At 34.9% G+C, this 19,345-nt stretch overlaps 1 protein-coding gene across 1 annotated transcript in view; it reads left to right on the top strand.

Moving 5' to 3' along the window:
• Window positions 1-238: 238 nt before the first annotated feature.
• LOC123549111 (hemocyte protein-glutamine gamma-glutamyltransferase-like) overlaps window positions 239-19,345 on the top strand; it is a 28,209-nt gene continuing 9,102 nt past the window's right edge. Inside the window, exons 1-4 of the mRNA XM_053546766.1 lie at window positions 239-474; window positions 12,246-12,412; window positions 12,958-12,978; window positions 13,443-14,226. Of these exons, the coding sequence (XP_053402741.1) occupies window positions 434-474; window positions 12,246-12,412; window positions 12,958-12,978; window positions 13,443-14,226 (1,013 nt within the window). The 5' untranslated portion in view covers window positions 239-433. The remainder of the gene's footprint in view (window positions 475-12,245; window positions 12,413-12,957; window positions 12,979-13,442; window positions 14,227-19,345) is intronic.

Here is a 19,345-nt window from a genome sequence, read left to right as displayed (position 1 = left end):
TGAAATAACATAAATTGTGCTGTTTCCTGGTTACAAATGTATTCTATTTGCTGAATAGTTTTAGCCATATATCTTACTTATTTATTGCAGTTTTTGCCTTTTCTTATTTTTCATCTTTAAGAGAAACGTGTTGGCACGTATCTGACGTGTCTGTAGTAAGCTACGCAACTGATATGATATAAATAATAATATGAAAAGCATAAATGGGTTCTAGAAATATTCTCCCTTCGCACCAGCTCGGTATTTTGTACAGGTAAATCTTATAACGTACTTAGCGTAGGAGGAAGACTGGATATATGTTGCTAGACAACAACAACTAAAGTGTTAAACCTGTGTTTGAAAACACTATAAATGATACGGTTTAAGATTCCGAAATACATACAGGAATAGTTACATATTTTGTGTTATCGTACATTTCTAGAACGGCTGTAATATGAACAAGAGGGATAAATATGACATTCAACCGGAACCGAGGTAAACAATTCAGTAATTTGGCATTAAATTGTACATTGGAACCTCTGATAACATCTTCATTTTCAAGTGTTCAAGTGGTTTAACAACTAACTACTTATCGCTTGGCCGTCGCGGCTGAGGTTCAAAACTTTGTGACGTAGAATTCGGCATCCAACTTGCTCACGGAAGGTCTTTGGTTCTACCCAGGTATCCCTCTCAGCCTGAAATTATACTCAGAGGTACATCTTGGGCATTTGTCCACCATTAAAAGTTTGAAAGTCGCTATAAAATCTTTCAATTGTCAATTCACTTCCATTTACATCAAAAGAAGAACAGAGTTGGATGTCTTATAGTTACTGAACTGGATAAAATATATGAAAACAGTGTAGAATTTATCATTTGAATTTTGTACTGAATTTAATTTAAAATAGAAAACTATTTAGTATCGCTGCTACAGTAAATTAGAACGAAAATTTTGATGAACAGTATATTACTTGATAAGCCATCTACTTAAATAACAATTATGATCGACGTATAACCAATACAGACACAAACAGACAACAGTTTCATTCTTTCTCACTAACACTGAAAAGTTACAATATCCGCGGATGTATAATGTACCGCAAACCTATGCCTGTTAAAAATATTATCTCATCATCTTGTTAACGTTCATAATATTCGGAAAATCTTTCTACTTAACTTCATATTTATCTTGTTTTTAAAGCAGACATTGAGTATTTCCGCCGAAAATACCATTTTTAAGACTTCGATCCAACGTCGGTTTCCTGCCGTCGATATAAGATCCATTTTCTGTCGTCGATCAAACGTAGCTTTTGTGCCGTCGGTCCGACGTCAGTTTTCTGACACAGTCCTAATGCCGCATTGACTTTGAAAATAGTTTGAAATATTCTTTCGCCAGTAATAATGCTGTAATAAATGATCTAGTCAGCGGGGAACTGAAAAGCTTTAATTTCCAGATTTATTTTCGTATAAGATCTTACAGTATGTAATTATTTATCTCTACGGCATGGTATTTAAAACCTTCTAGATGAATGATAAAGTCAGTTGAAAATGTCTATTATGCCTACATAACAGAATGATACATACTGAAGGACAAAAGTTTTGCACGGTTAACTTAAAATGAAAAAAGGAATGGAGACCAAAATCAATTTTACCTTGGTTGAAGTGTAATAGTCAAATCAATTTATTACATGACTCTATATAAACCACCAATTCACGTTCAACACACTTTTACTGAAAAAAAAAAAAAAAAAAAAACTGCGAAAATTCATTTCCTGATGTCATTTTATAAAACACTTAGAGTGACTTGCCGGTCAATACTAAAAACTATTGGCCATTTGTCCTTCGAACGTCGGGCAATAGCATTGACTATTGACCGGCAGGCCAAACACTTACCAAAAGTCGAAATTATATTGGCCATCAGTCCCCTGGAACTCGGGCAATATGTAGTATAACCATTTAATAAGTATATTCTACGAGCATTTCAAAGTTTTGATGAATTTGATAAAAAGGTAAAAGGTTTTACAAGATTTTAGCACTGCTATCCAAATCTTTTAACGAGTTAATTAACCATTACAGTTTGTTTCGCAAGGTGGCATCTAATCAGTAATTTTTGTAGTTAAAATATATATCTGATATATTCGGTGATTCAAACATTCAGTGTGACATTCAGTGTGACATTCCGTGTGACAGTTAATGGAATTTTGTTGTTGTTGTTTCTTTTTGTATGGTACAAAACACATACATGAATGTGATTGATTTTGCATGAGATCTGCAGTTTTGAAATCAAAGTTGTTCGTATAAATTTGTTTGAGTGCAGGATTATGAAACCAGACCCCTAATGTATATTTGATAAAAAGTATTCGCCTATTCAACAGGAAACTTCAATTTTGCTCTCTGCTGCGCACGAATTACACATTTATTTGATATATATATCAGTTACTCCAATGTTATTTAACTATAAACCGGGGGTGCATTTCGTGTGCCGAGTATAGAGAGAAGGCAACGATGTGTTATTTCCAGGTACATTCAATAAATTGTCTTACTGACACACCACCTCTAAACAATTCACGTATCAAGGTTGTTCATGCATCTTCAAACTGAATATGTTTGGTGTTCAGCCAAAAGTTGTAAATGCATGATAGATACAATAAAAAGCGATAAATATACTATGCATTTCGTTATATTCCTGCAAATCGTAGCTTTATAGCTTCTCAATGGTGCGGAACACTTACATCAAGATGAAAACAATGTGGTATTCTTACGCGTACAGGTGTATATTGATGACTACATAATCGAAAGTCTCGGCGCTGACTGAGGCTGCCCAAACAGCATTTTCTGTGTTTTGTTTTTCATTTCTTTTTACATGTATTTGATTTATGCAGATATAAATATTGCGATCAAAGCATAAACTATATGAAACGTTAACTGATACATACGAATAAATAACAATTACACCGCTGTACTAGAGACATGACACAGTTATAGAACTTACACCGCTGTACTAGAGACATGACACAGTTATAGAACTTACGACGCTGTACTAGAGACATGACACAGTTATAGAACTTACGACGCTGTACTAGAGACATGACACAGTTATAGAACTTACACCGCTGTACTAGAGACATGACACATTTATAGAACTTACACCGCTGTACTAGAGACATGACACATTTATAGAACTTACGACGCTGTACTAGAGACATGACACAGTTATAGAACTTACGACGCTGTACTAGAGACATGACACAGTTATAGAACTTACGACGCTGTACTAGAGACATGACACAGTTATAGAACTTACACCGCTGTACTAGAGACATGACACATTTATAGAACTTACACCGCTGTACTAGAGACATGACACATTTATAGAACTTACGACGCTGTACTAGAGACATGACACATTTATAGAACTTACACCGCTGTACTAGAGACATGACACATTTATAGAACTTACGACGCTGTACTAGAGACATGACACATTTATAGAACTTACACCGCTGTACTAGAGACATGACACATTTATAGAACTTACGACGCTGTACTAGAGACATGACACATTTATAGAACTTACGACGCTGTACTAGAGACATGACACAGTTATAGAACTTACGACGCTGTACTAGAGACATGACACAGTTATAGAACTTACGACGCTGTACTAGAGACATGACACAGTTATAGAACTTACGACGCTGTACTAGAGACATGACACAGAACTTACACCGCTGTACTAGAGACATGACACAGTTATAGAACTTACGACGCTGTACTAGAGACATGACACAGTTATAGAGCTTACGACGCTGTACTAGAGACATGACACAGTTATAGAACTTACGACGCTGTACTAGAGACATGACACAGTTATAGAACTTACGACGCTGTACTAGAGACATGACACAGTTATAGAACTTACGACGCTGTACTAGAGACATGACACAGTTATAGAACTTACGACGCTGTACTAGAGACATGACACAGTTATAGAACTTACGACGCTGTACTAGAGACATGACACAGTTATAGAACTTACGACGCTGTACTAGAGACATGACACAGTTATAGAACTTACGACGCTGTACTAGAGACATGACACAGTTATAGAACTTACACCGCTGTACTAGAGACATGACACAGTTATAGAACTTACGACGCTGTACTAGAGACATATTTTAAAATTAGACGTTTTTCGATCTTCATGTGTAGTTTGAGATCAAAATTCGACAAGTTATGAACTTGAATTTCGATCTTCGAGTTGGCATAAGATTCAAAGCTAGTTGGATATTGAAGACGGTGCCGCGACTCACGACATAATAATAAATGTGCAGTTATTTGATTACACAGAACACTATTTAAGGTATTAGGCCCATAATAGAGTACCTTCTTTTTGAAGAGTATTCAATTCCTACCATAAACCTACTTTGACTGCAATTTTCAGGGTTGGGGGGGTGGGGGGGGGGGCGTAGGTTCAAACCACACTGGGACCAATTTTTTTTCCCTTCTTTTCCTTTTTTTTTTCTAGTAAGTTTTCACTTCTTTCAAGACTTGTTATTGATTTATTGCATAAAAGTGGGGAAAATCATTTGATAAATGATTTCTTGCTGTTCAAAGTGAATTTACCTCTGAAACAGAAAGGTTAGAGTTAGACATCTTTAAAAATACTGAGTTACATACGGTAAAAGTTCTTTATTTTGCCTTCAATCTTTAGATTACACATTGTGGAAGAAATGTAGGTAGGCTTTAATTCTGCCTAAAGGTTATTTTTGAATGAAGTGAGCAAAATTCAAAACAGACCCACAGCATTCGACCTTAATTTTTCAATGGTGGAGTTAGAATTCTGTCGCATTAAACCCGTTTACTTGAGGCACCCTAGAAAAAATGATATTGACGGTTTTATTTTAAGTTTTATAATTGTTTACCAATAGTTTGATGTTTCTTTCATAAAAAATAATGGTATAATGAATTCTCTGTAAATATTTTAGATAAAGGTCATCACTTTGAAATTTGTCGCCACTTGAGCTTGAGGAAATACCATAAATTACACAAATGGCCGGTTTTTCAACTCTAGCACTAAGAAAGGCTCAAACCAGTATTAGTTAAGCCATTGCTCAACCTTGTTTTCTAACGGATTTTTACTAATACCCGTCGGATATATTTGCGATGTATTAGTTAAGCCTTGGTCACACACTATGAACATGTAGATACAGTCATCGGACCGTTTTCGCATATTTTTTTCATATATAAAACGTTTTACTTTGGTGATTTACTACTTTCGAAAAAGAAATTCTCATAGAAATCATATGGCCAGTTTTTCAACTCTAGCACTAAGAAAGGCTCAAACCAGTGTTAGTTCAGCCATCGCTCAACCTTGTTTTCTAACGGATTTTTACTAATACTCGGCGGGTATATTTGCGATGTATTAGCGAAGCCTTGGTCACACACTATGAACATGTAGATACAGTCATCAGACCGTTTCGCTGTATTTTTACATATATAAAACGTGTTACTTTGGTGATTTACTACTTTCGAAAAAGAAATTCTCATAGAAATCATAGAAAAATACAAAGACGCATTAAAACATAAAAGCACTAGCGCCCGTCTAATGAATGAAAAAAAAAATATTTGCTGGGAAAAGGTGAATTTAATTCAAGGTAAGACTACAAGCATTCCTATGTTTGCTCACTGTCTTATTGTTTTCATTATTCTTAAATGTTCCACCTTCCATGTACAAAACACGTGCAATATGCACTTGTAATTAGGAATGCATTTGTAAATTTAAATTAATAGTATAGGTACTCAAACTCCACTGAATTTCAAAATCCACATGTGATTGAAATGAGACGTATATATGTAGACGTGCTTATCCATATATGTATGTTCAACTACATATTTTTGCGCACTTATATATTTATGCAAACACGTATATTTTGAAACGTGTACAAACGTAGCAAATTTAGCAAAGTTAAAATTGAAGAGTTGAATCTGTTACATTTTTAGCTCGACTTTTCGAATAAAAATAGAGCTTTTGCACTCGCCCCAGCATCGGCGTCGGCATCGGCGTCGGAGTCGCCGTTGGTTTAAGTTTTTTTATAAAGTAAAACATCTCTAATACTAGCTTTACTGAAACGAAATCTATCCAAAAGTCCAAATCGTCGTACATAACGAAAGGGTTTGCTCAGTCCCGTATCATTCCCTCCCTCCTCAACATTTCTGCTTTAACTTCATGCTGGAAATTTAAATCCATGTCTAAATATTCTGCCTTCATCTTTTCTTAAACCACCTATGCCCCAGGTTTAAAATAACAATAGAAAGATAAGCCATTGCTGACACCGCTCAAAGTAGAAAAATCCAATCGAAGGTTTAACTTTTGCCGAGCCCCGTTATTCACGTGCTGACTTAAGCGTTGTAAATATATCCGACACGGCTTAAGCCGGAGCTTAAGTCTTTACTTAATAGTTGAAAAACTGGCCAATAGAAAAATACAAAGACACATTAAAACACAGAAGCACTAGCGCCCGTATAATGAATGAAAAAAAAAACCAAAAACATTTGCTGGGAAAAAAGGTGAATTTATTTCAAGGTAAGACTACAAGCATTCCTATGTTTGCTCATTGCCTTATTGTTTTCATTATTCCTAAATGTTCCACCTTTCATGTACATAACACGTGTAATATGCATTTGTAAATTTGAATTTATAGTATAGGTACCCAAATTGCACTTGCAAACGTGTAACGCTGCGCGTGTTACGTGAAAGTTTCTTTGGGGAATTTTTTTTTTTTTAAGTGTTTAGCTTAAGTCTGCTTAATTGAGGGAATTAGCAAAATCCAGATTCTGTTTCTTCTTTTATTCAGTTTTCAACAACAATATATGGATGTCCACATAATAACAATAATTTCTATAAACACAATTAAATTAATTAAAACTTTGTAATTATCTAGTCGGATATCTCGACATGAAACACAGAAGTATATGTCCTTCTTATTTCGTAGGTAAAACTCTTCTGTCCACAATTATTATTGACTTTTTATGATGTTCATGACAACAATAAAATCAACCAATAATATTGCAGTAAACCTACATGTCCCCTAGCAACAAATCTCGCATATCGCGATACCTAGTGAGATTTCACGTGATTTCACGGGGCCAGGGACCTTTGTCTGCGTGTCAAAAGATTATTATCTTACTAAACAGATATAAAGATTATGTAATAAAATGCAATAAGACCATTAACAGACGTATAATAGCAATTAGTTTGACACTGCAAAATCTTATCAATGTTTAGTAAGAAATAAAACATTTTTATAATGCAGCATGTAAATTCTTTTTGTTCTTTTAAATTATTATTAACAAAGTTCGAGATTTTACATTCAACTATTTTTAAACATTTTAAAACAAATTATTTGAAAGTTTTAAACACTAATGTCACCGCATGACATCACCCCCTCTTCTATTTTTTTTTTCACTCCCGTGAAATGAAATATAAATAATATACATATGTTTATTATAATATTTTTAGAAATTATCAAATTTTTGAATCTTAACACCGCTATCAAAAAGGAAGAATTTTTTTTTTTTATAAATTTGAACTATAAATTCCAGTCTTTGTAATTTTAGTCAACGCACCAACTATCACTTTTTGTTATCTTCTGAAATAACCACGTCCTCTTTAATTCTGCGGCACTATGGCATTACTTATTATGTCCAAATGATAAAACACAGTTCCAGATTATCTTCTTTATTTTTCTTCGGTGGAGAACCACACAGTCAACAAATAACAATTTTCACACGGTTATCCGTATTATATAACAATTAGAAAAAAGGTTTAAGTATTAACAATTCTAGTGTTCTAGTGGAAAACCACGATGTTTCTACTTGGAAATCCAAATCTATTCTCCTCAAAAATCTGCTGTCTTGAAAATATATTTTTCTCACCATATAATAACTGACCAATTAAAATGACCCTTATTGTGACTGTAATTAACAGTATAAACCAATCAAATTCAAGAAAGCATACATGGTAATAAAATTACAAGTATTTAGAATATTAACAAATTTTGACAGCAATCAACACCTTATCAGTTAGGAAGTCTTAACATTTAAATTATCCAGACGTCACAATGACCTTATCATAAATACATTTAGAAACCTTTTAGCACATTCTGGACTATTAAAGATTAAAGTGCATAAATGTGTCAAAGTTTAGACAACAATAAAGTTTTGACAAGTGTCATAAAAACAAAGAATTGAAAGAATTGCAACTTATACATAATTAGATATTTTACACTTTTTTTTCGTTGATCTGGTCTTTTACAAAAGTTATTAAATTTCTGTATTGAATCTTCATCGTATACTTTTTTATTCAGACTATTTTTCTACAAATGAATTATACCGATTTTCAGCTGCACAACACTTCTCCCTCCTTTAAGATTATTTCACTCCTGTGAAATGTGGTAATGTACCATGCATTAATATATAACTACCAGTTAACCAAATTAGATATTGTTTACCTTAAGTCAGCTTTACAGAAATGTATTGTGAATATAAAGCACCGAAATGGCTGAAAAGCATAAGTACCATCCACTAAATAATACATTTATGTTACTGTTTTTGTAAACAACTTATTAGATTTCAGTAGTGTTCATTATGCCGGCATTGTCTTCTGTGCCCTTGACCTCGTCCACGATAGGATTGGCCTCCTCTTTGTGCTTTGGGGAACCACACTCTGCACTGGGTATCTGAGGGATCGTGATGTGGGTTTCCATTATGTACATGCTGAAAACGTTGATTTCCTCTTTCGTTAGGCTGATTTTTGGTTTGTTTTTGAAGCTGCGCAAGTTCATTTTTCAAAGTGTTGTTTTCTGATTTAAGGTCATCTATTTGATCGTTCTTGGTTGACTCCATAATCATTATTTCATAAGCTTTCTTGTTGTGCATAAGTCTCAGCTTTTCATAATCATTATTTAGTTTCTTAAGTTCTTCAATAATTCTGTCCATTTTCTCAAGTTTAGGAGTTGCGACTGTTAACTTTTCTTTTAGTGAGTTGATCTCGCATGCAGATGTTTCTCGTAGATTCTTTAATTTTGATTTACTGATAGAAAGTTCATTCTGCAGTTGTTCATTAAAGCTTTTCAGTCTTTGATTTTTCATAATGAGAGACACATTCTCTGATTTCATACCATTAATGGTTTTAGACAAAGAATCAGCTGATGATTTTAACTTCTGAAATTCTGCAAGAGAAACTCGACTTACAGCGTTGTTCGTTATGTTGTGCTGAAAGAAGGCATCTTCTTCATTGTAGAATGGTAAGATACATTCTGCTGTCTTGCGATTAATGAATGCTGTCATGCGTTCTTTATCACGTTGTTTTGACATTTCCGACTTTTGCCTGGCTGCTGGAAGAAGACAAACTCGAGCAAAATGTCCAGTTTTATTACATTTGTTGCATCTCGCCTTTTGTGCACAACACTTCTCCTTTTCGTTAACATGGTAAAGTCCACATTTTCCACATGACACAGAAATTCTGAATGGCAATCCACTTCTAATCATTTTTGTTTTCCGTGGGGAATTTTAATATCTCGCTCGCTAAATTGAGAGGTTGGGAAAGACCCCCTTTCCCACCACGTGTGATGCCGAAAAATATTATTGAATGTTTTAATTCTGCGGCACTATGGCATTACTTATTATGTCCAAATGATAAAACACAGTTCCAGATTATCTTCTTTATTTTTCTTCGGTGGAGAACCACACAGTCAACAAATAACAATTTTCACACGGTTATCCGTATTATATAACAATTAGAAAAAAGGTTTAAGTATTAACAATTCTAGTGTTCTAGTGGAAAACCACGATGTTTCTACTTGGAAATCCAAATCTATTCTCCTCAAAAATCTGCTGTCTTGAAAATATATTTTTCTCACCATATAATAACTGACCAATTAAAATGACCCTTATTGTGACTGTAATTAACAGTATAAACCAATCAAATTCAAGAAAGCATACATGGTAATAAAATTACAAGTATTTAGAATATTAACAAATTTTGACAGCAATCAACACCTTATCAGTTAGGAAGTCTTAACATTTAAATTATCCAGACGTCACAATGACCTTATCATAAATACATTTAGAAACCTTTTAGCACATTCTGGACTATTAAAGATTAAAGTGCATAAATGTGTCAAAGTTTAGACAACAATAAAGTTTTGACAAGTGTCATAAAAACAAAGAATTGAAAGAATTGCAACTTATACATAATTAGATATTTTACACTTTTTTTTCGTTGATCTGGTCTTTTACAAAAGTTATTAAATTTCTGTATTGAATCTTCATCGTATACTTTTTTATTCAGACTATTTTTCTACAAATGAATTATACCGATTTTCAGCTGCACAACAAACGCATGAATTTCAAAAATCCACACGTCATTGAAAGGAGACGTATATACACAGACGTGCGTATCTTTATATATATGTTCAACTACATATTTGTACGTTACATGTACTTATTATTAAATACATGCACTTATATATTTATGCTTGCACGTATATTTTGAAACGTGTACAAACGTAGCGAATTTGGTAATGTTAAAACTGAAGTGTTGAATCTGTTACATTTTGAGATCGACTTTTCGAATAAAAAATGAGCTTTTGCACTCGCCCCAGCGTCGGAGTCGCTGTTGGTTTAAGTCTTTTTTTTATAAAGCAAAACATCTGTAACACTAGCTTTACTGAGACGAAATCTATCCAAAAGTCCAAATCGTCGTACATAACGAAAGGGTTTGCTCAGTCCCGTATCATTCCCTCCCTCCTCAACATTTCTGCTTTAACTTCATACTGGAAATTTAAATCCATGTCTAAATATTCCGCCTGCATCTTTTCTTAAACCACCTATGCCCCAGGTTTAAAATAACAATAGAAAGATAAGCCATTGCTGACACCGCTCAAAGTAGAAAATTCCAATCGAAGGTTTAACTTTTGTCGAGTCCCGTTATTCACGTGCTGACTTAATCGTTGTAAATAAATCCGACACGGCTTAAGTCATTACTTAATAGTTGAAAAACTGGCCAATAATTTATAAAAAACGGCACGATAAAAGTTTTTAAAAATTTGCAACACAATGTAAAAGCACGGTCAACTGTAAGAATATATCAAGCAAATGCCATTTTTAAACATTACTATTAGGGGCCTAATACCTTAAAGACCTGCTCCAGTCCTACCTTTTAACCTTAAATTGTCACTGAAAAAGCATGAAAATCCTGTCTATATATGAACACTGACGCCTGTCAAAATAGAGTCTATTTTATATACAGTTCTATATACCTGTGGTTTTGCGTGTTAAAGTGTGGCGCGTGACCGTCAACTGTTACCTATTGTAATCATTGGGTTGCATACACACAATAGAATTTGAATAGCCGCGGAGCAGGGCTTTAAAACCTTTATTTGATAATCATGATCATCAAACAATGTATTGTAAAAGCGAGCTTCTATCTCATTGTAAGATAGTTGAATTTATTTTTGCAAAGTGATTATTCCGTGTTATAATAATGTGTTTGTTGAGAATACCGTTACGAAGGTATTCTGATTAATCCACCAAATAACATTTAGGTTCCGATTAGTTCCAATTTATGTTCTAGTTTATCTTTGCAATCACTGTAAATTAGACTTGACAATATTCCTAAATCCATATGATCAAAAGTATTAATGTAACGGTACATTGGCGGAGAATGGATTACTTGTTAGACATCGGCCTAAAATAACGGAGTAGACTGAAATCTACCGAACAGTCTCAACAGCCGATTTACCTTCGGCTTTAATAGTGATTTTCACGATCATGTGACGATGGGTCTAATTTTCCCATATGAACTGCATGAAACCAACTGAATGGCTTAGGTAGATGTTTGGTTGTCGATTCATAAGGATTCATTTCTGTATTTTCTGGGTTCATATATAATATCAAATTTTAAGCTATAAAGTCATTCAAGTTGCACGTGACTTTGCAAATGCAACGGTTATACATTCATAAAAAAGAAATCAGCCGTATATTGTCAATAATATTATAATATTGAACATCAGAGCACTTTCACGGGTTCTGTTTGACTCGAGAAAAGCAAGTGTAGTTGAAAATAGTCTAAATATCCAGGTAGGTTATTGATCAATACTATTATTTATTTGAAAACGCAGGATTAATGGAGCTTAAACATTTTAATCAAACTATTAGATATACACCTATATTTTTGTTGATATAAATGATATTTCTACATTCAGAGCATCTTTGACAGAGAAGTTTGCGTCATACTATGGAAACCTAAGGGGATTACTGTTAGGCTCGAACTTAACAGGACGGCGTGCTGCAAACGTTCAGGAAAACCCGTTCTCTGAAGATGCACAGCTAACTGCTTACCAAAAAGATAAAGATAAGGAGGGAAAAGAAGGTTTGTACCATGTTGTATTGTGAGTATGCATGTTGATTATTATTATTATTATTATTGTTGTTGTTGTTGTTGTTTATGACATTTTCCATTTCCATGAAATCGATATTGAATATTGTGTTTTCGTACCGTATAAAATAGAAGATTGCAGTTAAGAGCTCATCGTTAGAGAATGTACCCAAAGCATAACGCCAATAATATGAAGGCATTTCTGCCAGTATTAGCAAAGCTATAAACAGATCTATGTCTTATGGTCAATACTTATATGGCCTATTGAGCATACATCTAATCGTGTTGATTTACTTACTCTTCCCCCCCCCCCCCCCCCCCCACACACACACACCTCCACCCCCACCACACACACACCCCTTATCCAAACATTTACTCTTTATGTTTTTTATAGATATCAACATCCTGTATTACCTTCAGACTCTCAAAATAAAAGAGGTTGAACTATAATTTTACTACACAGGATCAGCAATCTGGAGTATGTCTTTCAAACTAATAGGCATGCTCTTTTTATTCAGCTATTCAAATGCTACTTACAGGTAAAAAAAAGATACCTGCAGGTATATAATGGTATCGTTAAATAACCGTTTAACCCTTAGAAACAAACGAAACTGAATTTTCTTTAAAACCGACCCTATATTAGAAAAATATCAATATGATCAAAACAATTGCTTGTTACATAGCAGGTTAACTCATTCAGTATATCAATAGAACGAATTTTAAACGAAATAGTTTGGATTTCTCTTTCTGATCACAGAATAAAAAAAGATGATTTTAATATTCAAAGGGGAAAAATGATACTCTATCAACATATTTACATATTTTTTCCCGTTATCAATGATTTATGCCCATAGAATTTAAGAAACCATGTCGATTTTGAAATTTTAGCCAAGCATATTAAAATTAACTTTCATTACATTATTCCGTATGTGATAAAATTATACTATTAACTGAATATCAAAATTGTCAGTTACCAACTCTTTTGAATTCCATAGTATTCCTTATTATAATTAATCGGTGACAGACGGTACTGGCTATGCGGTGACAGACGGTACTGGCTATGCGGTGACAGACGGTACTGGCTATGCGGTGACAGGCGGTACTGGCTATGCGGTGACAGGCGGTACTGGCTATGCGGTGGCAGGCGGTACTGGCTATGCGGTGACAGACGGTACTGGCTATGCGGTGACAGGCGGTACTGGCTATGCGGTGACAGGCGGTACTGGCTATGCGGTGACAGACTGTATTTGCTTTGCGGTGACAGACGGTACTGGCTTTGCGGTGACAGACTGTACTGGCTATGCGGTGACAGACTGTACTGGCTATGCGGTGACAGGTGGTACTGGCTATGCGGTGACAGGCGGTACTGGCTATGCGGTGACAGGCGGTACTGGCTATGCGGTGACAGACTGTATTTGCTTTGCGGTGACAGGCGGTACTGGCTATGCGGTGACAGACTGTACTGGCTATGCGGTGACAGTCTGTACTGGCTTTGCGGTGACAGACTGTACTGGCTATGCGGTGACAGACGGTACTGGCTATGCGGTGACAGGCGGTACTGGCTATGCGGTGACAGGCGGTACTGGCTATGCGGTGACAGACTGTATTTGCTTTGCGGTGACAGACTATACTGGCTTTGCGGTGACAGACTGTACTGGCTATGCGGTGACAGACTGTACTGGCTATGCGGTGACAGCCGGTACTGGCTATGCGGTGACAGGCGGTACTGGCTATGCGGTGACAGGCGGTACTGGCTATACGGTGACAGGCGGTACTGGCTATGCGGTGACAGACGGTACTGGCTATGTGTACGAAACAAATGAGAGATATTAACAACAGGGAAAATCCAGTGTGTGGTTGCACTTCAGAACAGAAGAAACAGAACACTATTTCTATAAAGAAGAAACATAGTAGAGAATATTTGTTTGTTTTAAGATTGATATCGAAATATATTTTCACCGACAAGGGAGGCAATTACATAATTTACAAACTCAATTCAAGGCGAATTTTCTTTTTATCTTATGCTTAGGCCTATTATCACTACACTATTTCTGTTGTTTATATTATTATATAATAATAATAATTTTTTTTTATTATTATCATTATTATTATCATTTTCATGTTATTATTATCATTACTGCATAATGATACATAACAACTTTAAAGAAAGTTGAATTTAACTTCATTTTACATTTGACATTAATGTTATGCACTTGGGAAGAGCTGAATTGTAATGTTGTAAATACATGTAGACCAACCCATTTGCTTTTGTTTACCATTATGTATTAATACAGTGAATGTATCCAAAAACAATGAAATATTATTCAATCGAAAGTTTTAGCCGAGAATTTTCAGAAGTTTTATTTATATTCCTGCACCGGGACACTGCCTCATTTTAAACCTGAACACTCCGTGTTCAAAGCGATTTTTATGTTGTAACATATAGGCATCCGAGTCCAAATACTATAGCGCTATTCACAATTGACAATTTTTATTCATAACCGTTTGTTCTAGACTGATGGTTTTATTGAGTTATAGCCCTTTCTTCACTTTAATAATGAACCCACCTACTCGCTTTTCACCTAACTTTTCCAGCAACTTATTACGATAAAATTCAATAGTAATTCGTATAGGAAGACAAACAAGAGTTGTCTGTTGAAGAATTAATGTAGGTGTGGGTTTCTAGTTATTTTTGAATGGTCTAGCTAAAAAGATGTGAGTAGAAAAGTTATGTACTCTTGTCTACTCATAGAGACCATGATGGAAAGCAAATACTTAAAGTTTCAAAGCCATATATCAAACAGCCTAGACAAAACATGGAATGGTACGCTAAACATAACTTATTTCTATGTCAAAAAGGGCCATAACTGAGTGAAAATCACTATTCTAGTAATGTAGTCTTGCCTACATATGGAGACTATGATGGTAAACAAGTCGTCATAGTTTCAAAGCCATATGTCAAACAGCTTAGACAAAATATGGACTGGTACGAAAAACTTAACTAATTTCAAAGTCCAAAAAGGGCCAAAATTCAGCCAAATATTTTTGCTATAGTTCCAGACTCTTGACTAAAGATGGAGATCATGACAATGAAGAAATGTTGCACAGAACTTGTACAAAAAAAAGAACTGAACCAATATCAAAGTCCAAAAAGGGACATAATTTAGTCAAAATACTTGACAGAGCTATGTATTCTTGCCTACAGATAGAGCCTGTTATGATAAACAGGTAGTATAAGTTCCAAAATATGAGCTGTTACGAAAAAAATTAACCAAGATTTGTAAGTTAAAAGGTAGGATAGCTCTCCTTTTCTTCGAATAGTCGAGCTAAAACAACAATGAATTTCCAGTGTTATTGCCTTAATGTTTTTGTCCCTTCCAACTTAGGTAGTCACTTATATTTGTCTGTATCCTTACATCTGTCCGTCCGTCCATCCAGTTGCCCGTTCGTCCGATTCGTGTCTAGCATATTTCAAAAAGCTTTTGACCTAGAGTAATTAAATCTAACAGAAGTGTTTGTCAGCATATTAAGGTGTGACCTGGATTTTGTTCTGGATTTCACTCAAGCAGACCGGAGTTATGACCCTTGATTTGGCTAAAACCATGCAAAAAGGGCCTAAACGTTAGTGTCGCACATATCTAAAAGGTATTTGACCTAGAGTAATTTAAAATTACAGGAATGCTATCAAGCACGTGAAGTTATGCATCTTAGGTTTTTACTCAACCGCACTAGAATTATGGCTCTTGACGAAGTCAAAAATATGCTTGAAGGGCATAAAAGATTGTGTGGCATCTATGTTGATCCAGAGTTATCAAACCTTACAGAAATATTATTATGCATGTGAAGCTGTGCACACCTGGGGTAGGTATTGTTATATCCTACGTGAAGTTGTGTACCTGATGTTCCGTTTGGGATTCGCTTTACCAGACCTAAGTAAGTTAGATATGTGCAGAAGGAAACAGTTTGTGTTTCATATATCACAAAAATGACCTAGAATCATGAAACCTTATAGGAATATTACGCAGCATTTGAGTTTGTGCACCTTCGTTTTTTTAGAATTCGAGTCTGCAAGACATGAGTTCTTGATTAAGTTAGAAACATGCATTAAGCCTTTTTGAGATACATGCGACATATTTCTTCTAATTATGTCGCACTTATCTAAAAAGTATTCGATCCGGAGTCATGAAACATCATACGAATATTGCTCAGGATGTGAAGTTGTACGCCTTGTGTTTTTAGTTAGAATTTAACCCACCTTACCTCTTTCCCCCAAAAAATAAAAGAAAAACATATAATAATATTATAATTTACTCTTTCATTTTCCCTTACCTAGTGTTTATTGATGTTTGTAGTATCGATACCGTATCCCCACCCACTCTATGGTGACTCATACCGTATCCCCAGCCACTCTATGGTGACTCATACCGTATCCCCAGCCACTCTATGGTGACCCATACCGTATCCCCAGCCACTCTATGGTGACTCATACCGTATCCCCAGCCACTCTATGGTGACTCATACCGCCAAACAAAGGTCACATAAAAGTTTACTTAGTCGACAGAAAGTTGGGCACTTATATCCTATGGACACTCATCTAGTTTCCACTGTAACTTGTCATTTTTACATTTAAACGCAATATGGTTCATCTTCCATCACTGAGCTCTTATAAACAAATACCTTCCCATTTACCGTTCTCTTTTTATTCTTTTCACTAGTTTGCTTTTATCGGTACGAAATGCATGGGGAGACATCCATTTCTTCGTAAAGTGAAAGTAAATGTATTCTGTCGTGTACTTTTAAATTGTACTTTCGGAATTTAAACAGTAAACAGAACGAAATCATTTCTATACCAAAAATAACATAAGCTTAAACAGGGATACTTTTTTCCCAAACACTTAATTATTTATCAGACAAATACCAGATCAAGATAAATAAACATTACGGATTCTTCCTTGCACAACCCTTTGAAATATGGCAACGTGCAAACCATCAAACTTTAATATGAATCTTAGTTATCCAAGGACGGATCGCTGTGCTACACAGACACGTTCGGGGTTTCCCACCCTAAATAGTAAACGTGCATCGAGAGTTATATCAGATGATTACGAAATATGTTTACAGATGATATGTTTTATTTTAAGTAACAGATATATGATTGGTTGTGAATGTACCTTCACCTTTGCAATGGCTTTGCCTTCCCTGTCTATATGTCAACATGTGATATCAGTCATACGTATTCTCAAACCGCTACGCTTTTTTTTTTTTTGCAGCATTTGTTCTCTATTATAGCATCCGGGCATTTTTGTCTGTAACCTTAAATAGTCACTACCGATCATGCTTAAATAATCTGTATTAGTCTCCATATATCAAAGTCTCAATGCCTATCTGCTAGTCTCTACCATACATTTTGCCTATTGTTTTTCTATGCATACATTGCCTCAATGCCTATTTGTCTTGTAGCTAGAGATCTTTGTTTACTTTTGCTATTATTCACCAGCATTATCTTGTAGCTAGAGATCTTTGTTTACTTTCTCTATTATACAGCAGCATTATCTTATAGCTAGCGTTTTTCGTTTAATTTTGCTATTATTCACCAGCATTGTCTTGTAGCTAGAGATCTTTGTTTACTTTTGCTATTATTCATCAGCATTATCTTGTATAGCTAGCGTTCTTTGTTTACTTATGCTATTATTCACCAGCATTATCTTGTAGCTAGCGTTCTTTGTTTACTTTCTCTAGCGTTCTTTGTTTGCTTTTTCTGTTGAATACCACAAGCACTGCCACACTAGTATTGGACAAAGTGTGGTCAGATTGGTAAAAGAAACTTGTTAAAATGAAAAATACTTAGTTAAATATAAACGATTTCATAGAATATAAATTTGATCAAATGAAGTCCAGATATAACCTTCTTATCGAAACAAAAGCAACACAGACGTGCACAGAAGTATAAACATTATTGAAAAAATAAGTTCATTTGTTTATAACAATGCTAATAGGTTTACGGTCGTCAGCCAAAGTAAATAACCTACAATAATAGTTACATGCTTTCAGGTACACTGTTAGCTGTGATTCTAGGATTTGTTCACATTCTTCAAGTTATTGCTTTCAAGTCACAGGTATATTTGAATGTGCGTTGTTACAGTTTGAATAAGTGCTAAAATGTTCAGAAAACATAAGACTGAGACCCGGAAGAAACAGTTTGATGGAATATATGGAATAAATAAAGAATTTACCAAACTTTCTACTGGTTGTATTTCTACAGTTTGCCAAACAAAAGGTTAGTTGTTCTTGTTTACCATATATTATTAGCTCGACATTTTGAAGAATAGTCTAGCTATTCTACTCACCCTGGCGTCGGCGTCACACCTTGGTTAAAGTGTTGCATGTAAGTACATACAGCTATCATGTAAAGGTATATAGCTTTGAAACTTATTTTTTCTTTTTCTAGGTCAATTACCAACCTCACTGAGTCAAGTTCCATAACTCTGACATGTATTTTGAGCAAATTATGCCCCCTTTTGGACTTAGAAAATCCTGGTTAAAGTTTTACATGCAAGTTGTTATCTCCAAAACTAATGCAGATATTGAATTGAAACTTCACATGTGTCTTCGGGGTTATAACAGTTGTTGATAGCATCAAGTCCCATAACTCTGACCTGCATTTTTGCCAAATTATGCCCCCTTTTGGACTTAGAAAATCCTGGTTAATGTTTTGCGTGCAAGTACATACAGCTATTACTAAAAGGCATGAAGATTTGAAACTTATTTTTTTCTTTTCTAGATCAATTACCAACCTCACCGGGTCAAGTCCCATAACTCTAACATGTATTTTGGGCAAATTATGCCCCCCTTTTTGACTTGGAAAATTCTGGTTAAAGTTTTACGTGCAAGTTACTATCTGCAGAACAAATGCAGATATTGAATTGA

This window comes from Mercenaria mercenaria, chromosome 6, assembly GCF_021730395.1.
Source record: "Mercenaria mercenaria strain notata chromosome 6, MADL_Memer_1, whole genome shotgun sequence".
In the NCBI taxonomy this organism is placed as follows: domain Eukaryota; kingdom Metazoa; phylum Mollusca; class Bivalvia; order Venerida; family Veneridae; genus Mercenaria; species Mercenaria mercenaria.
Note: the sequence above shows the minus strand (reverse complement) of the source record. Positions and strands in the feature narration are given on the sequence as shown.